Source organism: Aquila chrysaetos, chromosome 23, assembly GCF_900496995.4.
Source record: "Aquila chrysaetos chrysaetos chromosome 23, bAquChr1.4, whole genome shotgun sequence".
Lineage (NCBI taxonomy): Eukaryota > Metazoa > Chordata > Aves > Accipitriformes > Accipitridae > Aquila > Aquila chrysaetos.
The window spans coordinates 7,857,886-7,883,445 of NC_044026.1; the positions used below are offsets into that span (position 1 = coordinate 7,857,886).

Here is a 25,560-nt window from a genome sequence, read left to right on the forward strand (position 1 = left end):
ATGCAAGCATTTCCTGGTGCATCATCCCAGGAACTACCAGGTAGATCAAATGTCTGCTGGGAAGAGAAGCTCACTTACGTTTTTGCTAGGTACACACATGGGAGTCCCCTGCTTCACCTGGCCGGCCTCCACAACTACACCCATCACTATTGGGTCACGAGAGTTGAAGATGAACTGAGGGAGTATTTTCATCTTGCAAGGAAATACTGCTATATGCCTGGAAGAGGACAAAGAAAAGGCATTTTGAAATACATACTGGAACAGTGTACACAGCAATCAATAGTTCTGCGTTCTCCCACGCTTCTTGGGCATTTATGCTAGGATGTCACTTGGGGAGAAATCAAGCAGGAAAACACTCTTTTCCAATCTTGCTAATTGTAGTCAATACTTGATCTTCAAGAACTATAGGGAACAATAATCAAGCATGGCTGGCATGGATTCTATTTTGACTCACTTGGGCAGTCAACTAAGACCAAGACCAAAGGAATAGTAATTTTACAGTATAATTATAGTCTCAGAAGAGCACAGGAATAGAAATATTATTGCCTCGACCCATCACAGGGACTCCAAAAATTCAAGATTTTTGTTTGTAAAGTGAACAAATAAGCTTAAATGCTGAGGTATACAAACTCAAATTGGGATCAACATGAAATGAAATACACTTTCATTTATTTTGCGTGTCCTTACTTTACTGAGGATCAGCCAATGACACAGATTCCAAAAATTAATTCTGGGTCCCTATAAATTCTTAAATGATTGCATATTCATATTACTGCAGTCGAAATTAAGCCCTGTACACTGCAATTGCATAAACATGAAACAATAGAATCCAAATCACTTTAGTTTTGTTTTCTTAACTCTGCAAGACTAACCCATCTGTCACAAACTAGGAACAGAAGCCAAGTATACAAAGCAAATGTTAATAAGAACGCTCCATATTACATGACAGTTTTAGCTAAATCTTGTAACTGCTTCACAACTCTCACCCTACTAAGCCTAATCCCAGATGTAAACAATTAGACTGGAGTTACTGTCCTATGCTCTTCCTCCTTTCCTTCCTTCCCATCAGAACTTCATGCTAAATAATAATATGGCAACAAAAAGTTAAATACAATTTCATTTATAATAAAACAATTAAGAGACACTTATTTGGAAAGCATCCAGAATAGGATTGCTCTTACTTACTTGAATTCCTCTTGTTTCTGTTTTTTGTAGTCTTGTCTATATTTTGTGAAGGCATCGAATAAGTGATAAATTATTTCAGCACTAAAAATTCGAACTCCTAAACTATCAGCCATTTCCTGTGCATCACGTTCAATCCTCACATCAAATGCTAGAATGACTGCGTATCTGTAAGTAAAAATAAGTCAAACAGTTTACTAGACAGACCGTAGAACCAGAGCTAAGGAGGGGACCTTTCTGAAACACCACCGTGCATTTATCTACATAGTAAAGTGAAGAAGTTACTTACTGTGGGTCATGCTCCAACATAACTGATGCCTTCATAACGTCTTTTTTATGGACAGGACCTATATTAATTCCTGAATACTGTTGAAGAAGAAAGCCACATAAATCAGTCACTAATCTTTTTAAGTCAAAAGTGAACAGTTACCAACTAAAACATAGAGACAACAACATCCGACACAGCACAGAAATACTTACTGGCACTTCTGATGTTTTAAGAAATTCAAGTAATGCTTCTAAAGAGCCTAAAGTAGAAGCCTGGACATAAACACCTTTCTCTTCTAATTTGATTGCATTCAGTGTTTGCTTCAGTTCATGTATTAGTTCATCCTTTAGGACAAAACAAGGAAAAAAGCAAGTTTTAGTTCTATTGCTATTTATGCCTCTGGGTACTAAGTCTTTCTGTTCATGAGCTGCTGAAAGTATGACAGCCATACTGATAGGCACCAACTTACAGACCTGCAGCGTAAGTCATGCACAGCCCTGTGGTACACTGCTGTTTGTTTCTGGCATTAGAAAAGTCTGAAATGAACTTGAGGATTTTGCAAGAAGGTGATCATATAACACAAAGCAGATGCCCATCTTGGGAGTTAGTAACATTTCTCTGCAGACTACGCATGGCTCTCCCCAGCACTGTAGGTTTCTGCTGGCAAGACCGAGTGAACACACACCCCTCACTGTGTGGCAATATCTTTGGTTGCCTAACTGAGGATCAACAATAAAAGCAGATGCTCCTAAAACCGTGAGCTGGAAAGGATTCTGAACACTTTTTAGGCCCTGGTACAAAACAGAGGATGCAAGAGCAGCAGGGCCATTTTGCTGCTTTCAGAGAGGTTAAAAAAACAAAATGAAAAAAAACCAACACATTTTTAAGAGCCCATGCCTTTTAAACCCAAACACTCAAGTCTCTTCCTCTGACAGATAAATGGGTGTTGCCATTTACTTTAAGTCTTCACATATCTACTACTAGTGCAGTGCACATACATACTCTCATGTACCCAGCAACAATGTCTGTATTTGGAGGACCTGAAAGATTAACCTCCCTTTAGAGGCAAAGATAAGTAGACAGAAGGCTAAAGTAAAACTATGGTTAAAAGTAAACTATCAACATGTGAGACTCCTTTTTAAACTAGCTTCCTGACTTTGGAGAACAGGAGCATCTCATGTCAATTTTGGCTTTAAGACAGCTACATTCTTTCCTCTGCCATTTTTAAAGTATAAGTCACAAGAGAAATTTACTATAGAAGTCTTACATCAGCTCTGCAATTATGATAGTTTGAAGAACTCCACTAGCAGATACTTGCCTAATATAATTTAATTGAAATATATGCCTAAGTTACTATAAATACCAAATCAGTAATTAACATATAGCCAAACTATGCTATGATACTTGTTTTCAAACCTTATTCTACCAGCAGAAACACCCCAGCAAAATATCAGGGAAAAGCTAAGGGTCAAGATACTAAAAACATCACCACACTAATGCTTCACATGGACCCAAGGCTACAGCATGATCTTGTAAGAGTTTTTAAAATGCAACCAAAAAAAGCCAGTTACTTGCATACTGAGCTTTCAAGATTTGAATGAGCTTCATCACCAGAGAACTCAGTTACCCTCAGTTTAAGTGTCTTATTTCAACATTAGCCATCTCACCTTGAGGACTGGGACTTCATCCTCTTTATAAGCTACAAGCAATGGTAAACCAGCCAATGTTTTTTCCAAATCTTTCCCAAGAATCTTCACACCTTGAGCAGCAACGACCTCTTTGTGCTTTTCATACTGGTTCTGAAAACGAGAACACACGCTAGCAAAGAGTTCACATAGATGCTATACAGCAGTACAAAGTAGGGCTGAGCAGCTAAAGAACTTGCCACCAGCAAGCACAGCAGAGAGCATGACAGTGAAGCCCAGCAGCTCCCATCTTCCATCATTGATCTTCTCTACTTTGCATTTGCATGTTTCAGTCTGCATGCTCCTCTCCCTTCAGATACCCCCCCACCCCCACCAAGAGGGGCAGGGCAGGGGGAATCATCTAAAAACAGAGGAGGTGGCCAAAAAGGCATATATACTAGAAAAGAGTGAGCAGTGATAGGCAGCTGCTCACTAAAAAAAGAAAAACAGCAACTCAAATTCAGCCCCACAGGGAAGTAAGGAGAAGATGCTGACAGCTCAACTAAAGCGCTAAAGCTTAGCTGATACAGCCCAAGGCTCTGTGCAGGAAAAGCCGTCTCATTGTCCCACGGGAAGCCTCCCATTCAGCCTTCTCATGTACATAGTTCCATGCTCGATTTCCCAGGTGCTCCTCCCCACACAGGGGAACCTCGAAGATCTCTCCCCACTCAGGGCATGGCTCTAAAGCATCACAGAAGCAGTTATTTCCTGAAGACCTTTAAATCAATGTTGGAAGGATTTTTTTGTTTGTCTATTTCTTTTGTTTAGGAGATGTCCCATCCCTTTCTTGAAACTGCAAGGCAGCTTCCTTCCTCAGTAAGCACTTTGTTCCTGCAAGCCTCTATTTTTTAACCCTGCACCCCAAAATTTGGGTCTTATTTCAAGGATGACAATTCCCCATGGATAGGCTGAATTGAAATGTATCCTCATTGCCTGCTTCAAGAAAAACCAGCTCCCTTAGATTCAGTTCCGCAGCTAGACGTTCCCAAACCCAGTGTTCTTCATCGTGGTGCTGGTACCCTATACTCCATCTCCCACCAAAGTGAGAAACTCATCTGAAGATCTTGTTGATGGGAACCTGTGATCTGTTATGTTGCTATTCAGTCCCACAAGAAAACCTCAAGTCTCATAAGAGTTTCACAGACCAGTTTATCTTCTGCTTTAAATAAAGGGAGGCAAATAGACGGAAATGCTTTCAATTCATTCCTCACAGTACCAGAATATATTCAACAGCTTCCAACAAAGCAGAGAACATAACCTAAGCATAAATGTCAGTTTTCCTTTTGCCATTTTCTAGCCATTATCAAGTTATTACTGTAAAGCTGCGCTCCAGAGCAGGAAGCCTGACGTAGATTCTCCAAGGCAACTGTCCTACCCCACAGCTGATTAGACTGCCATACACACAAGTGGAAAGAGTGGCTCTTGTCTTCCTATTTAAAGCAGGCCAAGAAGCTCTTGCTCAGATTCCACCTCAACGTCAATACTGCATCCTTCAGCACCTCTGAGGCCACAACGGTCTCACAACAGAGGACCACTATAGCAGAGAGAGAACAACAACGTCAAACCAGGCCCCAGCAATTACTAGTGCTACTTTACAAGAGTATCTAAGTTTAGAGGAAGGAACTAGATTAAACACTAAGGACTACAGTGGCCTGCAGGGACAGTTCTCCAGTGAAATGAAGCACACCACAATTGTTATAGCCTTAGATTAGGACCCCGACACTAGTTTTACACCTCTAAACCAAACCTTTAAGGCCTGCCCTATGACATTCACCTAGGTTATCTGTACAATTTTCTCTGCCTTAAGCAAAATCTGTGCAGGCACTTATTCCTCCCCCTTGAAACAGGAAAAATCAGAGCAGCTCTCTTCATCATCTTTTAATTGTATGTATTAATATTAATGTATTCATAGCTGTTCATTTCTGTGGCTCTCCTCCTTTCATGGAAAGCAATACAAGCAGGATCTCAAATTCAGTGTCTCTCCCCAGTCTATCAAAACTAGGGCAGCAAAACCTCCAACAACTCTTGAAAATGACAAAAGGCTGCAGATTCTGCAGGGGTCCTGATCATCACCACTCACCAACTCCTAGAAAGTCACTTGTTTGCTTTTCTCAAATCTAAGTGTATATGATTTTTGTTATTAAAAAAACACTTTTATTAATAATATGTACTTTAACTCAGAAATCACTGTACTAGTACACTCCAATTTCCATTTAAGATGGGGATCTCCCTCTCACACATAGCCACCTGCTTGAATCCCTTATTAAAGCATACACATCTTAATCCTCACTGCAAGGCAACTCCTTGATCCTTTTCTTTGCCGCTGTTATAACAGACACACCAATAGGTATATACAAACACATTCACAAAAACACTGGATCTGCACTGTCTTCCCCTTTAAGTCATCCTTAGATACTGCTAATTTAACTGCACTCTGCTACATTCTCATTTTTTATAAAACTTGGCTTTTTTTTTTCTGGTTCTGAATCTTCTCCAAATGTCAATACACTAACCAGTTTCCATACCTTAACTCGTAGCTCCTTCATAGGAGGAGGTAGCAGAAGACCTCTAATTTGAGTTACTATAGGACCTTCTACCCCAGGAACAATAATGGTGTCTCCTTCTTTCAGGCGTCCATTAATCAAAATAACATCTATGGTGGTGCCCATGCCTGGCAGTGCTTTAACCTGAAGGAAAGGGGAAAAAAGTTACTCCCTATTTAAGCACTTCAAACACACTTTTTTTTTTTTTTACCAGGAAGAAGGGTGCAGGGAAGGGAGAAATTTCTAGATGAATTTCAAAGAACAGCTGTTGAATTACCTCCATGACTTGAGCTCTCAGCTCCTGACACTCAGCCAGTCTCTTGGTCAGCATAGTTTGTGTTAGCTCAACGAGAAGAGCTATCAGACTTCCCATGCCATCCCCTGTGTGAGCAGAGGTAGGTACAAGAGAAACAAAAGTGCGGGGATCCTTATTCTCATAAAACAAGGCAGCGTTCAAGCCCTGGAATCAGGATTAATAGTTATATAGGGAAAAACATACATACACATCCGTATTAACAGCAACATTAAACCCCAGTCAATTCCTATTGCATTTTTTAAATCTCGGTTTAAAAAAAAAAAACATTGGTACTGACAGTATGCTATGGAACATGAAGCCTCAACCCACACTTGGAAGCAGTATGGGATAACTCTACAAAGCTAATTACCACATCTAGCTTCTAGACAGCATTGTTTGTCTCCAACAGAAGTTCCCAGAACTGATGTGATTCATGCCCTGCCAGCAACCAAGGGAACAAGAGACAGATGGGATTCTCTCAGGCGATTCCCAAAGAGGAAAAGAATAGGGACAGAAAACTTAATCTGTTATTCATGACTCCATTGACCAGGCACAGCAATTAGCTGCTACTTTTCTCCAAAGTAGCACTCTAAGGATGGAGCAGTTAAGAGATTAATTTAACAACAACAAAGTTTGGTTTGAGAGGTAAACACCAACGTGTCAGAAAAGATGCAACAGTTTTCTTGATATTCCAAGTTGTTTTGTGGAAAGAAAAAAAAAAAAAAAAAAACAAACAAAAAAAAAAAAAAAAAAAACAACAAACAAAACAAAACAAAACCCCGAGCAAAAACCCACACACACAAACCACACCACCCACACACCACCTTTACTATCACTTTTGTTAACCAAAGAACCTTCAATATTCCAGCCTACCTGCTTTGCAAATTCCACGATGATAGCTTTCGCACGTTCCTCAAATTCATCTTTCGTATTCTTTTTCTGTTTCTTTAAAGTGACAGCTACATCTGTATCTGGACTTTTTTTCCAGTCATATAACCTATCAATCTTGAAAATACAGTAATATGTCATCTTACACAGCTTACGAAAGAGCATCTTTATGCTTATGCCACATCATCTGTGATAAATGCTTTACCAGCCAACATAGCAAGCCATCTATTTGCTCCAGTAATCAAATTAAATCTTTTTATTTGCTTTAGCTGCTATATTTATCTCTGTTAATGTATTTACCCAATGTCAGACAGTATTTCATGACAGCAATACTACTTCAGGTTTTAAAAATTCAAGCTATAATAATCTAGGTTCATACAGGAAAAGTTTATATACATTAATTACATTAAGTTTGAGGTAAAACATTCAGAAGACACCGACATATAGCTTCACATACATAAAAAAAAAAAGTGTTGGGGGGTTTTTTTTCCTGAAAAGAGACTGTACTAGTTTTACAAAGAACGTTTAAAATTTACTGGTGAATTTGGGCCCTTTACCATGTTGCTACAGCGAAGGGATCACAGGGGGGTTGTTCAAAAGACACAACTGCAGACTTCAGAAATACCTCCCTAAGTAGTTTTCAAAGCAGGACGGACTTAGTCCAAGAAACTATTACATTTGCTGTACAAATCAAAACTACATCTTTAGAAAACAGATTATAGCCTGGTCAAATGATAGAACTATAACCTGAAATGCAAGAACTACTGGCTATTTAATCTCAGGCTCACTGTAGGCCTTAACACCTCTCCATCCAATATTTTTTTTAAAAAAGCAGGTGTTTTCAGCAATGAAATAATGGCCGCCTCAGTTTCAACAGCCTTCAATCGTACTGCTTATTTCATTTTTTAAAGTGTACTGCAATTTTGATAGTGCACATGAATACCCTTCTGTAAGTTCTCTGTCAGCATCTCAGATAGTATCCAAAGTCATTGGACACGAGCAATTTCCTTATGGTAACTCATATAAGCCATCACAAACAGCCAGTGTAATTTCTCATGCATGGGATTTCTAAAAACAAGGCTGAAAATAACTGGCTTTACCATCTAATATTGCAGAGCCTGAAATACTTCCCACCAGTGATCAACATTACTGTTCCATGAGCTTAAAAGCCAGCTTATCTTCAAGTCAAACTAACAAGTATCAGTAGCTAAAATAAAGTAAGACTTTTCAACATAAAGCTTGTCTTTCAATTTCATCAGAAAATGCACACAAATCCATATAAGTAGGTGCAAGAACCTCCCCCCCCCCCAACTGAAGTACAACTTCAGAAGTGCGAACCATATACAGAAGTTACATAATGTAAAGAAACTTATCAGTAAGGACTCTGATAAGAACTGATAGATTGTTTTGCAAAACTCCAGTAAAGCCATTAGGGTATAAAGGACATAAAAAAATGCAATAGAGAGGATCTACGAGCCACCGCTTTAGACTTTACACAAACAATTCAAGTTCATGGAAGAAAGCAGAAAACTGTCAGATGCCAAATATACTATGAGAGTAGAAAAACACACTATCAGAGTAAAAAACTATCTTACCTTGTTGAGAGCTACTATAAAGGGGCATTTCTTCGATTTCAACAGATTTATTGATTCAATTGTCTGTGGCTCCAAACCATGCATGATGTCAACTACAAGTATAGCAATATCACAAAGTGAGCTTCCTCTATTTCTTAGATTGCTGTGGCAGTAAGAGAAAAAAAAAAAGAATCAGTCACATAGCAACAGAACTTTAATAAAAACACCAAATACAATGTCAAACATACACTGACCAACAAAAAGCTAAAGCTGATCAAGTAGTTATTTTTCACTCAAAAATGTAAACTATATCAAAAAATATTCAAATCACACTGTGTAAATTCCATTTAACAGAATATATTAGAGTATGTGTAAGCAAAAATAAGAAACTAGTATTCTCCCAAGAGTTTTCCTATTATTCTATATTTTTTACAAGTTGAGATGTGTTCTGATTTTTCCTGAGTGAGAATTCAGACAGTTACAATGAAACACAGGAGTGCAAAATCCGAACAAGATAGTTTATTATACAATACTACATAAACACTAAGATTATCAGACATCTTTGGTGCCAAACAAAACCTGGCTACAAGATGAAGAGCTGTAAGTGGTATGATGCCGAGGAACTGATCGGAACATTACCAAATGCCCTAAGACATGGCATCGCAATGCTTGCAAGGTTTATGTTTAAGAATGTCACATCAAAGTCTTAATCCTTCTGTTTGGAGATTTCACCTGAGCACTACCACATGAGTACAGTTATGCATATCACGTTTTAAACTTAGGAGTTGATTTAGTGGTTTACCTGCATGCCACTGGTGTTCCTAGACAGCATATGATCTCTGCTAAAGACTCAGCTGACTTGTGCAACTGGTTAACTTTCAGTCTTATGAACTCAGTTACCTCAACTGGGACACTATGAACTGAAGGCTAGGACAGAAGTTTTAATTCTTCATAGCAGAGTACTTATGTCACCTGAAATTCTCACCTTTTCTTCTCCAGCTAGCTTCCTGCTTCCGTCTTTCCTCTTACACTAACTATTAAGAAACAAGTTATTTACATGCTTTTTCAGACAATTCATGGCTCAACTGGCACAAAGACAGATAATTAACCAGATATAAAAAGCACCTGCAAACTAAGCAAATCCACTTACTCCTCTACTTTAGGTTGTTGGGTTTTTTTAAAGTGAGAAGAAACACAATGGATTAGGCAAAGACCTAGCACTTTGTTAAAAATATATCTAGACACTTTAGCCATCACTCTGGGAAGTACTATATTGTGAGAGAACATTACCTGAAAGACTCATGTCCTGGAGTGTCGATTATCAGCATGCCTGGAATTTTTATGTTCTCTCTGTCAAACTAACATTTCAAAATATTAGCCACCTTGTAAAGATTACAGAAGAAGAAGAAAAAAAAAAAAAAAAAAAAAAAAAACTAAGAGCTGGCAGCATTACTGACAGCCTTTACTTCAAAATTCCAGCTACATATTTTAAGAAAGGCCAGCACCCTCCATAAACCAAATCAGTCAAAGCTCATTTCAATATAAAAAAAAAAAAAATGATGCAGCACATTCCCCTAGGTATCAAGTGGCCATAAGCTCAGCTAAAATTTGTAAGACAAGACAGCCTACAAAGGAAAAAATAGTTCAGGCTCGTGAGATTTATCATTCTTGTCTTGAAGATTTCTTCCTCTCCACTGACTTTACATTTTTAATAAATTGAGTAAAGTCTTGGAAGAAGTCATCACTACCAAGATTTTTCAGTCAGCTGCTGCTGCAAGCAAAATAGGATATAGTATCCAAAACAAGCAATACAGAACAGTTACTATTTCTGTAACACAATAAAATTCATCACCCAGGAATTGGCCCAATTTCAGCACACACAGTAAAAAGGTAAGTTTTTAACAGAAAATACACTCAGTAAGTTTCAAAAGTCTCAATTTACAGTCAAAATACTGACAAATAAGCAGTCTTTGTACATATGCGTACTGTCCAGAACAGAGTGAGCAGTATTTGTATATTTTTCTGAAGTAGCAGCAATGCATTAACTGAATCCAAACATATCAACTACAATGAAAAATGAGACAGCCTCCCCTTTGGGCAGGGGGGAAGGATAGGAATTAAAAAACAATCAACCCCAATATGAGAGACGGGGGTAAAGTACATCTGCCCACATCAGGAAATTTCACAAGGCCTTAACTAGTTTACATTTCGTATTTTTTAAAAAACAGTCTTTGAAGTGCTACAACTTACATTTTTCACCATCTTAGTTTGCTCGTTAATAGCTTCAAGGGGAACATTAGTCGCACCAATCTGCTGAGTGATACCACCAGCTTCACTGTCCTGTACATGAGTATGGCGGAGCTAAAGACAAAAAAAGACCAGAAATACTTACATGTAAGAGACTAAAGTCATCTCTTTGAGTATACTTTAAGTCTTTCTATTTTCAACAAAAAAAAAACACATGCATAAACAAGATGCACAGGCAGTGCCTTCACATTCCACATCTTACCTTGTCTAAAATTTTGGTCTTGCCTGTGTCTACATGCCCCAGGACACAGATAACCGGTGCTCTAAGCTTTTCAGTGTTCATATTTTTGCTGTTTTCAGCTCGTCGCTTCTATGTAAGAGACACATAAAAATTGCTAAGTATAAACCAAAAACCACAACTCACCTCTTGACTTGATTACATACATACATAAAACAGTTAACTGGAACTTAAGTTTTCAAGGCAGTTCAACATCCGTCATCCCTCTTTTGGCAAATCAAAAATTTACAACTAACAGTTAAGTTTTTGTTCGGTTGGGTTTGTTTACATTCTAGTAGGCTAAGCTGTTATACCCACTAACATGTAGCTTTGTTGATGGTGCATTCTAAAGAAGCACCTTGGGTAAGGAAACAGGAGACATTAGCAGCCCCAAAAATGTTGAACAGTTTAGAAATACATCTTTTAAAACTCTTAAATATCTATCTGTAAAGGATAAAAGCTTCCTTCTCCAGGAGGGGGAGAGGTGGAGGGGAACAACACTGAAATGCACATTCTTTGTGATCTAGTTGTCTAAAACCAAATACTTCATCTTCAGGCAAAAACCAGGTATTTTTTCTTAATTAACCCAATTTCTGGACCTGCCTAAATTTTAGTCATGACACAGCCATCATTTTGACAAACATGGTTGAAAGGCTCTTCAATGAACTGAAGATTAAGTTGTTTCTTATACAACACAGGACTCCAGCTGTTCAAATAAAGCTGTATCTTAATACCTCGATTCTCCGTTTAGCTTTGTCATAAGCACGCTCTTCCTTAGTGCGGTCATCATCAGAGTCGTACTCAGAATCAGAGCTAATTTCCTTGCTGGGCTTTTTTTCCATAGATTGTTTTCCAACAGCTTGGGAGTCTGCCTCTCTCTCATCTGAAGTCTTTTCATCCTCATCTTCACTCCCTTCACTATCTTCAGATTCCTCACTCTCTTCTTCATCTTCCTCCTCATCTTCTTCCTCCTCCTCTTCCTCATCCACTTCATTTTGTTCTTTGACTTCAATGTGGACAGGTTTGCTCTCTGTCAAAAAAAATCCAAAATCTAAAGTAAAAATTCTCTATCAAATTCACACTTGTGGGGGAGAGGGCAACAAAAAAAAAAAACAAAGAGAGACTACAGTAGAAGAGTGAGGACTGAGAGTAGGTTCCAGTCAAGAAGTGCTAGTCAAGATAATTTTTCAACTTTCAATATAAAAAAAAAGTGTTTCATGTTCAGAGCTGCTGACTTGTGTTTAGAATCTGTGCAAGCAGCCTGAGTCTGGGGTGAGGGGAGGAATGATATTATCAGCACACTTAGCACGACATTGTTTGCAAACATTCAGATGAAGTGACATTCTTTAAAGCTGTATGCTCTTCATAAAGGAAGGAATGCAGTAACACCTTCAAACAGAAAGCCAAAATACTCCAAAATTCAACACAATATGGATTCTGTGTATTACTGATCAGGAATGCACATTTAAGCAGAAGTAACAAATCAGAACAAATAGTCTCTTGTACACCTTTTAAAAATCTCATCTTAAGGTTTTCCTAGACTGTTCAGATAAGATTAATGTTTTTCAGAGGAATTCTTCAGTAAACAAAAAGAATTATCAAAAAGTAATTTTTTCTTTGAAAGCTTCCCATTTATCACACTTGCAAACACCATAAGAGACAAGCTAATGAACACTTTAAAGCCATGCATTCTCTTCCTTACAGAGCTGCTAGGAGGCTCACTGCTCTTAGAGATTAGTTATGTTTCCTTGCTACACTGAAAGTCCATCAGCTTAGTAATACATTAAATCTAATTCCCAGGAAGGCTCTTTTTCTGGATCACATTGCCAGATCCTTGAAATCCAAGCAGCAAGAAGTGGGACGTGACACTCTCCCCAGGACAGTGGCAACAGACTACAACAGACTTTCAAGAAGGTGAGCAGCCCTTAGAACTCCAAGTGGAACAGTCCAGCACCACAGGAACACACACTTATGCTGAAATAAAATCTATACTGCTGTACATGTATGTATATGAAGTACTACACTTAGAAGCACAGCTGCCAGAAGTATAGGGCTGAGCGAGACAAAAAAATATTTGATGAATAGTCTTTTATCTTAAGAAACAATGAAGACACATCATGGCAGCGCTAAGAACAGCGATCAACTCCTGTTCAGGAAGACTCGCAGCAATACGGCTTTCTCCACCACTGGAAGAAAACACCTGAGAAGTTACCCCTGCATTCTTGTGCAGCTCTAACCTCCCCATAAATATTGCTGTTGGCCACAGACAGAATACGGGCTTTGGCATATAAGCGCAGGAATATGAATATTCTGGCAATTCTTTCCTTTCTTCTGCACCTGCCTCTCAAAGAAGCAGATGAGAGAAAGTATCTAGAACATACTATAATGCATGCACACTAAACTTCTCACCATCTTAGTCTCCCAGTTTGAAAACTTGTCTCAAAGGCACTCTCCTAGATGTTGCCAGATTTGTGTAGTTAAACAGTTATGGCTTTGGAGTGGTTACTTGCGGAATACAGTACCAAGTAAAAGGTTTCCCTAAACTCCCAGAGGTGATTTAACCACATTTTAAGAGAAGAGGATTTTTACTCCCATAAATATGAACAAAAAATTCCAACGGATTTATTTTAGGTGATAACTGCACATATGAGTATCTCCAAAGGGTGGTCCTTGAGCAGTATTTGTACAGTTTCTGAAAGCTCTGCCTTTGAGAAGAGGATCTTATATCTATTTATCATTTCATCTATTTATCTATTTGCCTCACAATTTGTCTAATGGGGCAGGGGGAGAATCTAAATACAAATTGTTTTCTACAGAAACAAAAAACTCAGCCCAAAGAAACCTCTTAATCAGAAAAAGCATCCATTTGGTATTTACATGCCCACCTTTCTCTCCATCTTCATCACTAACCATAGCTTCCCAGTCATCCAAACCCGCATCTTCCGTTTCTTCTTCTTCCTCCTTTTCTTCTGAAACTAAGAAATCCGACATTAAAGGAAAAGAAAGAAAAAGCCCAGCAACATACAACATTTTTAGATGCCCCGTCCTTTGACATACTGACAACTGCAACTTACAGGTTTGCTGCTACCACAATTCTACCAAATTATCTCCATGTTCCCTCAACAGAAAATGCTCCATACTTAAGAAATAATCTTCAGTTCTCTCCACAAAATCCTATAGTGCTAGCATCTTTGCCTAACAAAACATATTTTTAGAAGACATAGCTAAACTATTCATCTAGTTCCTGTCTGCATATCATGCAAGTGCCTGCATAATGCATGCCACACAAACCTGTACCACAACTACGTTCATTGAAAGGAGCTGCCCAATTAACAATCAGCCATGTGTAACAAAGTGACAGAGAAAAAGAAAACAAGTTGGGTTACAATATTAATTTTAATTAGTGGGAAAATAACAAATTGTCTATAGAAGGTGCTATTTTAGGACTCCAGGTGCCTTAACATAATTACACCATGGATTCCAGAACCATTAAATATATTCACTCCAGCAGGAATTCAGTCAGATATGTGAAAAGACTGCAGCTCTTAGTAACAGACAAATGGAAAAATGAAAACTTTTAACCCTCTCCAAAAGAGGCATTAAACAATATATATGTTGCAGCACAAGGAGTGTCATCAAATTTCAGCTCTTTGAAATGAAGATCAAGTTCCAGACTGCTAGAATATTAACTGGGAACTAATGTTCTGCCAGTAAGCCCTTCTCTGGGGGGGGTCTCAATTGCTCCTTCAAGAGATAAGTCAAGCTAGAATTAGAGTACACATTCAGATTTGTTTTCAAAATGCTGGAAATTTTGTCAGTATTTGTCTGACTTGAGAATAAGTGTAGAAATTGAAAATCTCCCTGCTGAGGAAGAAGTCCAGTACAAAGTGATTTTGCCAAAACAAGTACTGTGTGTAGGCAAAAATGAGGGCAACAATCACCTGCTAGGCTGAAACTCAGTTTCACAAGCTAACCCATATCCACTGCATTCAGCACTTGTGAAAGCAAAACATTTGGAATCAAGAATACAATCACTGTGAATACTGTAGTATCAATACAAGAAAGCAGCATATTTCCTCCCTGCCCCCTCCTAACCACTGACAAAACAGCCTTTTAGAAAGCAAATGAAAAGTCAAGGGAGCTAATCATAAGGCACTGAATGTGCTTATTTGAGATAGTTGCCTAAGCCAATTGAACACTAGAGTTCACCCAGAATAAGGGACCTTTACACGCTCATTTTGAAGCTTCATGCCTTTTTATTCCATGAAATTCCATCAGTTCCTCCCTTAGGTAAAGAAAAAAACAGCAAGTACCTCAAGAAAGGATGGCCACTGAGCCCCCATCCAACAAGGCATGATAGCTACCATGCAGTACTGCCACACAGTCTCATGTGTTTTAAGTTTATTAGCATTACTACTAACCTGGCTCTACTGGAAGAGGAGTCTCCTCTTTTACTGGTGTTTCCAGTTCTACCGCATCTTCAGCTGGGGAAGTTACCTCCACGCTTTCTGAAATTGCAAGCAAGCAAATGGTTTGCTACATTCTTCCAAAGTGCAGACCAACTTAGTTAGACATACAGCTTCACATTTAAGTTCTATTTTTAAGTTGTGCTGTTACAAGTAAAGAAAATCTGAATTTGTGTAATACCAAACTAACTGAACTCCCACTTACTGAGCTAAAACAAAGTCAGAGCATGTGGCTTATTTGAAAAGCATTTGGCTTTGTAACCAGTTAAATAGATTTATGTGATAGGTCAGTTATCGGCTAAGAGGATTACCATTGCTTTTGAACATTAAAAAAAAAACCCCAAAAAACAACTTTCTTTAAAAGACAAGAGAAAATGAAGTCATACTAATGAACTACCCACTCTTGCTCTACTGTTCCATATAAAAAAAAAACAAACCCAACACTAATACGATTCAGACAAGCACCATTCTCAATTCTTTATACACACTCTTTAAGTCGTAAGTAGCCACGTAACACTCACGTTGAATGTAAAAAACAGGTAAATTAAAAAAAAAAAAACAACCAAAACACAACCTTATGCAAGGAGGGTTTGGGTTTTTTTAAACTAAGGAATAGTCTTGAGAAGAGCCGCAGTAAAACCCCCACAGGAAAACGACGAAGCACAAAAGTAAAAAATTCTAACACATTCACTCTACGTCTAGCTAGTGCAATAAATTCTAAGTTTTCAAAAATGCAAGCTCGCTGAACTACTCATGCCCTGGAAACTGAAAACTGGTTTCATATACAAGAAAACAAACAAACAAAAAATTGTCTCCAACTTAAAAGGACTAAAACTAGGATCAAACCCCTTTCATCCTGCGACATCAACTTAGACTTAATTACAAGTCATTATTACTTATACTACGTTGTATTTAACCTACATATGCACACAAAGCATTTAGCCTCACATTTGTAAAAGGCCTTTACATTCTGCACATCTCCAACATTTAGAAATTCTAAAGAAAATACCCTGGTTAGGAAAAAAAATAACAGCCAAGTAGATTGTAAAACAAAGGATTAAGTGAGCAGCCTTCAGGATTCTAATACATCAGCACTTCCATATGGGGGTAGGGGTGTCAAAAGAACCTCACAGGCACCCTGAAGCGCAATTAGTTTAGGATTATCTGATTTATTCCACAAACACTTCCGGAAACGTGACTAATCTATTAAGTATCCCTATATGCAAACCACACCTTCTTTATTTTCGGGCTGCTGCTGCTTCTTTTTCTTTTTGTCTTCATATATTGGCCTCTTCTTTGGCACAGAGTCTTTGGATGGCACTTCAACACCTGCAAAAAAGAAATCGTTAGAAAGAAAATCCAGGTGATTAATTACTAAACATAAGCTTTGGTTTAAATGAGAACACGTTTTCCAAAATCACAAGGTGGGGGAAGGAAAAGAGTGGAAAGTATGGTCAAAGCATATTTTATCTTTTTAAAAAGTTTGATTTTCAAAAGCTGCAAAACTTGAGCAAAGTAGAGTTCTTCAGATACTCTGAATGCTCCCAAAAAGAAGTTAGATTAATAATGGGGGAAAAAAAAATACCAACCACACCACCCCCTCCCCCCAAAAAGCAATCTCATCCTAGACTCCAGATTTAAAGCTATCACATACTTATATAGGATTTCATGAACACACATACCTCAAGTTTAACAAGCATATGTCAATTTAAGGTCTGTTATGCTAAAACTCACTTAACACCAGTCTGCCAATCATCCTACTTTCAGACAATCTGAAGCAGTTAAGAGGCACAGCTCTTCTTAAAAGCTTAAGATTGTTCACTAGATAGTATTTTCCCTTTTGCTCAATGTTGGTGGTGTTTCGGTTTGTTTTTTTTTTTTAACAACATAGATGGTTTTAGGTATTAAAATAATGCCAGGTTCAATTCATCAGCTTCACTTTCACCTCACCAGAAAGACAGCACTGTAATGTTGGAAGGGATTCAATTAAAAACAGAAGTTTTGTGCAAAGACAAATTAATAATTTAATTATTGCTGCACCTTCCGAAACATTCAAAATTCCTTCAGGTGCTGTGTGATTTACACTGTAGATTTGACAAAAATCCAGTTGTGGCAGCACACAAATAGAAGGATTCTAATACCTACAGCAAGGACTGAAGAAAAATGGCCTTTGTGTATGTTTAAGAGCTCCAAACATTTTACTAGCTACAGAGATTCCTACCGTTACGTATCCACCTACCAGCAAAGTGTCAGATGTTGTTCTCTACAAATACAAAAAGAAGGCTACTCAGCACTCAGGAATTCATTTCTTTCCTTAACCACAACCAAGTCACCAGGAACTCGTATGGGCTTACAATACATTGGATACATTTACCTCATTGCAATGGAAACAGATTATATTTGACAGAAAAGCAGGAAAGCTCCTACATACCCTTTTCCTGAAGAAAATGCAAGAGGACAATATACTGTTCCCATGGACTAGCTAACTCGAAGCAAAACAATGCACTTGCTTAAGCGAGCACATGAATTAATTCAAAAGGATCTAGATCACCGGTCTTACAAGATACACAGCACAGCCTATCTGCTTTTCCTGGCGTTTGGACTAAGCAATGGAAAGAAGTGATTTTTCCTAAGTTCCATAACTAACATCTTTAAACCACAAGTGGAATGTATTAAAAAGTTGGATATTTAAAGTGTAAGATAAAAATATACAGACATTTAAATCTACTTTAAAAAAAAAAAAGGGCGGGTGGGGCACACACACTGCTTTCCTTGACAACAGAGCAGCTTGACATGGAATTACTCAGCATTTGCCCTCCTAGCTCCAGATAAAACAAACACACACAGAGCAACAAGGAGTATGATTTTTTTTTTTTTAATTATTATTATTTTAAACTTTACTGCTTACCCTGAGCTTGGAGTAGTTTAAGAGTAGCCTCCGCTCTGGCTCTGGCTTCTCGTTGAGCTTTTGTTAAAAGTTTTCCCTCCTTCTTCAAACGCTCCTTCCTCTCTTTTTCCTTCTGTTTCTTTCTTTCTTTCCTCTCTTGCTCTAATCGTTCCTAGAAAAAGGTTTAAAAAAAAAAAGTGGAAATTTTAAAGCATGCTTTACACAAAAGCTGGCCACGTGTATATTCTATTGATGAGAAACATATTAAGGACTAATCCACCAACAGCACCAGCAAGGGTACAGGTTAAGATTATCCTCTCCTTTATTCTGTCCTCAGAGTAAGATACACAGTACCTCCTCTTTGCGCTTCGCTTCTAGTTCCTCCAGTCGTCTTATGCGTTCTTCCTCCTCTCTTTTTGCCCTTTCCTCCTCCTCTTTCATTTTAGCCAAGGCTTCTTGCATAGCTTTAACCGTGGCTTTACTGGGACCCTTTTTCTTCTCTTTCTCTTTTTCTTCTTTCTCACCTTTCTTTTTTTTCTTGTCTTTTTTCTTTTTGTCCCCCTCATTGTCATCAGCTACAGAAAGAAAAGGCATACATTGAAAGATCCCAGAAATTTTGAAGTTATTCTAAATACAATTAATGTTTCAAATATGATAAATAACACCAAATGAGGAACATTTTTACTGGCTACTACATAAGCACTTCAAAATGAAAAAAATAAAACTGTCTCAAGTTACAAAGTCAGGGCCTGAAGTCTTAAAGTAACAGAGTAACTGGGAAGTGAAAAATGTATGTTTGCAATACAGAACTGTAAAAATATATCATAATGAGAATTCACCACCTGGCTTTTGTTTTCCCATGTACCTGAACAAACTACAGGCCAGAAAAAACAGCCACATGTGACCCAACACAAAGAGGCAGACAAGGCTACCAAGTGTCCAGTATTCCCAATTGAGAATAAAGCACCAAATCATTCTCACTGCCCACCAACTCTTTGGCCCTCTTACAAAAGCTACAGTGTTTAAATTACAGTTTTAGAAACCACATTACTAACCCTCTGCTCCTGCAGGAGTCTCTCCTTTTTCCCCAGGGCCAGGGGCTGCCATGACTTCAGGAGAAGCCTTCCCTTCAGCTTTTTTTTGAGCTTCCTTTGGCTTTGCTGGTTCTTTACCACCTTCTAATTCTTCCTTCTCTTTCTGCTTCCTCAGTTTGGCTTTTTCTTCCTCACGTTTTTTCCTTTCACGTTCTTTTTTTTCTGCCTTCTTCTGAGCCACTGTTTTTACTTTGAATGAAGGTTCTTCTTCATCATCGCCACTTTCAGCAGCAGGAGTGGACTTTGGTTTTTGGTTTTTCTTTTGTCCTTTTCTAGATTGGGAGACTTCATCTGATTCATCACCACTCTCACCTGTAGACACTGCCCCCGCACGGTCTTTGCTTTTCTTAATGTTAGTTTCATCTTCTTCTGACAGATCATGCTTTTTATTTGACTTCTGAGTTTTCCCCTTGCTTTTCTTAAGCTGTGTCTCATGATCATCATCATCACTGCCAGAAAGCATGTCTTGTCTTGCTTTCTGAGTTTTTTTAGATTTTTTATCTTTATCTTCCACTTCCTCACTGTCATAGTCATTTTCCAGATTAGCTTTTTTACTCTTTCCTTTCCTTTTTTTATCTTGTTTTGATAAGCTTTCTTCATTGTCATTTTCAACCTGGTAATTAAACAATTCAATAATCAGCCATGAAAAATCACTTGCTATTGCGAGCTAAGAAGTAGCATTCAGAGATGTCAAGAAAAACTTCTCTTATCGAAGACAAAGTCTGAAAGCAATAACTACTCCTGCTGAGTGTAATACACCTCAGCCCACAACTAAAATTTATTCTGATTGGCTTTGAATAATTATCAACATGAAGACATGGCTTCTGGTAAAATCTTTCACAATTGACTTTACTATGAAAATATGATCAAGTATAATTAAAAATATATGCTAGCTGCATGTTTCACATAGGAACTCCAGCTACACCACAACACTAGAACTTTCCTGGGACAGAGATATCTCATATTTCAACTAATTCCTATTAAATAGCCCACCTCCCTCTCAGTGTTCACCTTTCCTGTAGAAGGTTCCCTGTCAACTTTCCCTCCTTGCGCCTCTATTGACAGTTCTTCCAGCTCCTTCAGGATATCATCTTCACTAAAATAAGAAAGAAGTTATGGTACTTAAGTAACTGAGTTTTTGTACAATGGAATAAAATAAGACAGAAAAAAACCAAGCTTACTCAAAATCCTGTTTCTTCTTCTCTTTTTTCTTTTTGCCTTTGGATTTCTGAGGCTCTTGCTCCTTTGCAGCTCCTGCACCTTCTATCTCAGCAGCAAGGGCATCAATATCAATATCATCTTTTGCACTAAAATGCAAAAGGAAAGCAGGGTTATCAAGGGTTCAAACATTAAGTTTACATAAGTAGAAGCCATCTGCATAAAACAAACAAAAGCTTCAAAATGTAAAATCAATCACAAAATATAATGCAGGGGAAAAAAACACATTTAACAAACCATTATGCACTATTACCTTATTCCGTCCAGTAGGACGAAAAGGAAAAATCTTCACACATGTCATTTGCTTGAAGGGAGGTGGAACAGTAAAATATGTTCAGTTCTTGCAATACTGACTTTAAAAGTTTAGATGGGAGATTTAATAAAACTTCTTGGAAGAACGTACCTGGACTGTTTCACTTTGTTCCCCCAAAAGATAGATTGTTTAGCCCTTCAAATCATAGTGTCATTGATAGAAAAGCAGCCCCCACAATGAAAGTGTAAAAATGAAGCACAAATAGAAGAAATCTTGCAATTTAGTAACCAGGAAATTCTATTAAGAACCACTTATCTGCTCCTTTAAACACCCTTTAGAAAACAAAAAAGCTACTGTATTTTTATTTAGCAAATAAGTGGAAGTTCTTCACAGCTTCCAACTTATGATGTACCAGTTACCTATGCTTTGCCATCAGACTGAAAAGTTTTATTCTTATCTTTCAAGAAAAGAAGTCACACAGAACACAGTTCAGCCCCTAGCCAGACTCAAAAGCAGATCATAAAACATACCAATGCAGTTGGCACCCAACCATTTCCACCACTTGCCTTAGTGTTACCTCTCCCAGACCTAAAGAAAGCCAAAAGAAGTTTCACGAGGCATCTGCAATATGCATCCTTCCTTATTAGATCTCATTATATCAAGTTTCTCTTTCAAAGGCATTTTCTTTTCTTGCTATAAATAACCTCTCATCTGCAACTGAGCAGAAGTGGCTTTTTTCCTGTCCTTTATCAATAGCTGTAGTTCAGATGCACTTTTTTCTTGACTTGTACCACAAGAATTAAGCAAAGACTAAGTCTAGTGTCCAGAGGTTTTTCTACCTAATCACACTCACAATACAATTTTAAGAAAGGAGACTTACCTATTCCCTGCTTCACACTTAGAACTTTGGTACTCAGACCAAAACTGGTCTACTAAAGTAGCAAATATTAGGATGCTACTTTCCTCACAGCTTGCAGTTTCAAAAACCATTTAATCAATATGCTATTAGTATCTCATCTAACTCCCTCCTGGATATGTGGGCAGAAAACTGTTCTTTGTTTCACAATTTCACTGTCTTTATTATTATTATTATTACCAACTTAAGACCAGCCAGCCAAAGGTTGACCCACCAAATACCTGAATCTATATCCAGAAAATAAGGGAAATAAATGTCTTCCAAATTCAAGACCTCCAAGATATCAGCCAATTCTAAACTACCAGAGCTTCAGCCTTGCCAGTTCACAAACCCAGAAGTTGAATATTAATAAAGAAAATCATGTACATACTTATTCCTTTAGAGTCTGAAATTCAGTAAGTCTAAGTTGTATTGCCCTTTGCAAAAGGAGAGGGCCGAGAGAATCATTTTACAAGTTTAAGTGAATGCTGACATTCACAAACCCATTTTATCCCAAATATCTGGCATAAGCAAGTCACCAAACACTGTCTGTATAGCACAAATAAGCACAATAGCACAAGTAAGCAACAATGCACATCCTTTTTTTTTAAAGGTGAAGATTGATTATTTGTATTTTTAAGGTCTTAAATTTTCTTCTATATAGACTGAACAATACAAATAAAAAGCAGCACAAAGAAACACTTCACTGTACAGCATCTTCATTATCGGAGATACTTACTTTTAGTCAAGAGAAGAAAAAACATTCCTCGGATATACCTAGTAGTACTTCTTATGTGCTGACATGATAAGTAATACATTTCTCAAAGAAATGTAAATCTCACATAGTTAATGCAAGATTTCTAAACCAATCCCCACCTCCCCGAAGAGGAAAGAATAAACTTTTTGGCCATTTCCACCTTAAGAACAGCTGACTTGATGTTTCAGCAATTTTAAGAGCTGTTTTTATAAGCACTTTAACTGGCTGTGCACCGGGGGTAACATAGACAGCTGAAATAAAAATGTCAACAATCATCTCTACACCTACAGTTAAAGCCCTAATATCAGGCTAACTATATTACATCTAGGCCCACACATAGGCCCTCGCATTTCTTTTTGCATTAAGTGCAGCATATCAGTTTATTAAGCACACTTGCTTATTTCCTTCAACTCTAGGAGTTAACAGAGAAGATTGAGTCAAATCCAAGCTTGAAACAGTTTGAAGAGACCAAAATATAAGCTCCACTATTACTTATTCCATGGCTGTACTGCTCCCACTACTACAGGATCTTAACCATATGGCTGTAGTGATATTAAAGAACCAAGCCTTTAAACAGCTTATATTTTACATGGATATTCTCAAGACTGACTTTTCACATTGCAACTTTGCAGAAAGTTATGCCCAAACATAAAATACATGGTTTTTATGCTGCTAGCAAAAGAGGATGCTTATGGTACCTTCTGTTTTCCAGGATACAGGCTTTAAGGGGGTGGGAGTTTATTTGTTTTTAAATCAACCCACTTCAACTGAACCTTGAAGAAGAAAACTTCTTTGGGGAAAAAAAAAATCTCTCAAATCAAACACTGAAAAAACTAATTCATAGACATTAAGCTTTAACACCCACCAGGAAGAACAGTTTAGGAATAATAATGAAGACTGTTCAGCTGTCACAACAGTGGCATAGTAGAAGAGTCTTTCCAACCTTGGCTTCCAGTGCTTAACAGTCAATGGTTTCCAAGAAATCTATACTTTCCGCTACATTTCTACTTACTAAGAAGTGACACAGCAGACTTCAAACATTTGAGCCTCGATGAAGTAAAAAGTAAAATTAAGGCTGCACTTGTATATACAGCAATATATACAGTTATAATTCTTCTTAAGAACCAAAAAGCAAGAATACCATTGGAAAGCCAAGGAATTCAAATATTGGATTCCATTACTAAGAGGTTATTCCCATGCTGACCTTGAATTTCCTTACCTTTTAAAACTCTAACAGTTTTAAAAATAGGATTTCATAATAAAAGAAAGTTGAAAAGAAGACTGAGAATGTATGCTCCCTCCCTTCCTGAGAGATTCTTATGTCATAAGGAACACGCTGCACTTAGATACATAACAGGAGAGCTTCTTTCCTATTGGCATTGGAAGATACACCTAGGAACTTTTTCCTGTCAACTTTTTTAAGCAGTCCCATGTTTCAGAAACTCAAACACTCTTGCAGGAACATCCTCCTCCCCCAAGTCTCCACACAGCCTCTCTTGCCCCTCCATTCAGCCTTTACAAGGGTCCTAACACCAACTCTTAAGAGTGCCTGATACAGGAACCTGAAAGCACCAGTATGCTCAGTTTTCAATTCTGACCTTGAACTGCTTTTGCATGAAGACTTCATATATATACTTTGCAGCCTCACTACCTTAGGCCATTCAAGCTCAATGCTTTGGACTCAAAGGAGGCTTGCTGTTGATCAGGTTCACACACCAAGATAACCAGTCCCATGTTTCCCCAGCACAAGAGGCTCAAGGAGGTCTGGAAAGCGTGAAGCTGAAAGCAAAGTGCTACTGCACTGCTGAGAAGGGGTTACGACCCTGATTCTCTTTTGTCTCCCTTTCAGAAACGAAGGCTGAGCCACCTTTCTTATTCACGTACGTTTGATTCCAGCCTCTATTTTTGCTGCCAGATATGAAAAGAGTTCCGATATTGCTAAAACAGCATTTCAATGCAGTAAGTGACAGCAAAAGTTAAGTGTGTGTACTTCACATACAAACGAAAACAAGCAATTTTCAAAACATTAAATGGCTGCAGACATTCCTCCACAGAGGTCTGTGCCTAATACAGGGCAAAACTATGCAGTGGTAGAAGACACAGCAGTCAGGCTAATTAAAGGAGATGGCAATAATCAATAACGAGTATGCAGAGATCTCCACATTTCAGATACCAAGCAAAACTATTTATCTTTAGAATTCTATCACTGATCAAAAAAAATAAAAAGTGCTCTACATTTCCCCTACACAAGTTCACTGCCTTTTGCCATTTAAGCAGGATTACAGCAATACAAGACTTCAAAATATTCCAAAGCATTTTAAAAGTAGCATACAGAAACATTCACATACTTTATACTGAAAAATATTGACCTTACTGCCCTAGAAATGAGATTAAGAAATCATCTGTTGCCCAACAGGGTCCCAGTAAAAGTTGTCTGTGTAGACTACTGAAAACCTGCATTACATAGGGAAAGCCACTTATGAATAGATTCCTCAATATTCACTGGGTCACTAGTTAAATGCTGTCTTAGCACACCATTCTGTATGAAACCAGGATTAAATATACCCAGATCATCCCAAGTAAGTGTTTGGAGATTTTTAAGACAGGCATAGGCAACAAAGGAAATTCAACATCTCTCATGCAATCAAAGCATCAAATCAGGCCAGTGACAGAAAGTGAAAGTCCAAAACACAAGCTAAGCTACTTGGTGTTAACATGTTAAGCAAAACCAGTGACAAATAAAGCTACAATCCCAAATCCTGCCTATTAGAGAACATATGAAACATTTCCAGTGTGAAGATTAAAACAGAGTTAGGAAATTAATGAAGAGCTGTCACCTACCGCTGCTCTGTCAGATGTAAAAAGATGGCCAGTAGCTCTCCTACTTATAACATCCCACACAGTTGCAAGCTATTGAGTCAGAAAAGTGGAAAAACCTCGTGACTAATAGATGCATGGTCTGTAAAAAAAACATCGCAGTGTTTCTCTTGCTAGTACAGCAAGGAAACAGTATTTAAGAGTAAAAACCCGG

At 38.0% G+C, this 25,560-nt stretch overlaps 1 protein-coding gene across 3 annotated transcripts in view; it reads right to left on the reverse strand.

The window, feature by feature from the left end:
• The window catches only part of EIF5B (eukaryotic translation initiation factor 5B), a 40,602-nt gene that overhangs the window by 3,434 nt on the left and 11,608 nt on the right, over nucleotides 1-25,560 (reverse strand). For 2 of the 3 annotated variants that reach the window (XM_029999081.2, XM_029999078.2), the window contains exons 2-22: nucleotides 20,588-20,713; nucleotides 20,418-20,502; nucleotides 19,368-20,019; nucleotides 18,667-18,887; nucleotides 18,334-18,484; nucleotides 16,659-16,754; nucleotides 15,381-15,473; nucleotides 13,845-13,934; nucleotides 11,694-11,989; nucleotides 10,945-11,052; nucleotides 10,686-10,796; nucleotides 9,726-9,793; nucleotides 8,457-8,598; nucleotides 6,847-6,978; nucleotides 5,956-6,138; nucleotides 5,661-5,822; nucleotides 3,118-3,249; nucleotides 1,663-1,794; nucleotides 1,472-1,548; nucleotides 1,186-1,350; nucleotides 79-217 (exon numbers count right to left, since the gene is read on the reverse strand). In XM_029999081.2, coding sequence (XP_029854941.1) covers nucleotides 79-217; nucleotides 1,186-1,350; nucleotides 1,472-1,548; nucleotides 1,663-1,794; nucleotides 3,118-3,249; nucleotides 5,661-5,822; nucleotides 5,956-6,138; nucleotides 6,847-6,978; nucleotides 8,457-8,598; nucleotides 9,726-9,793; nucleotides 10,686-10,796; nucleotides 10,945-11,052; nucleotides 11,694-11,989; nucleotides 13,845-13,934; nucleotides 15,381-15,473; nucleotides 16,659-16,754; nucleotides 18,334-18,484; nucleotides 18,667-18,887; nucleotides 19,368-19,869 — 3,000 coding nt within the window. In that variant the 5' untranslated portion in view covers nucleotides 19,870-20,019; nucleotides 20,418-20,502; nucleotides 20,588-20,713. The remainder of the gene's footprint in view (nucleotides 1-78; nucleotides 218-1,185; nucleotides 1,351-1,471; nucleotides 1,549-1,662; nucleotides 1,795-3,117; nucleotides 3,250-5,660; nucleotides 5,823-5,955; nucleotides 6,139-6,846; nucleotides 6,979-8,456; nucleotides 8,599-9,725; nucleotides 9,794-10,685; nucleotides 10,797-10,944; nucleotides 11,053-11,693; nucleotides 11,990-13,844; nucleotides 13,935-15,380; nucleotides 15,474-16,658; nucleotides 16,755-18,333; nucleotides 18,485-18,666; nucleotides 18,888-19,367; nucleotides 20,020-20,417; nucleotides 20,503-20,587; nucleotides 20,714-25,560) is intronic. The other variant, XM_029999080.2, reaches the window with a different exon arrangement.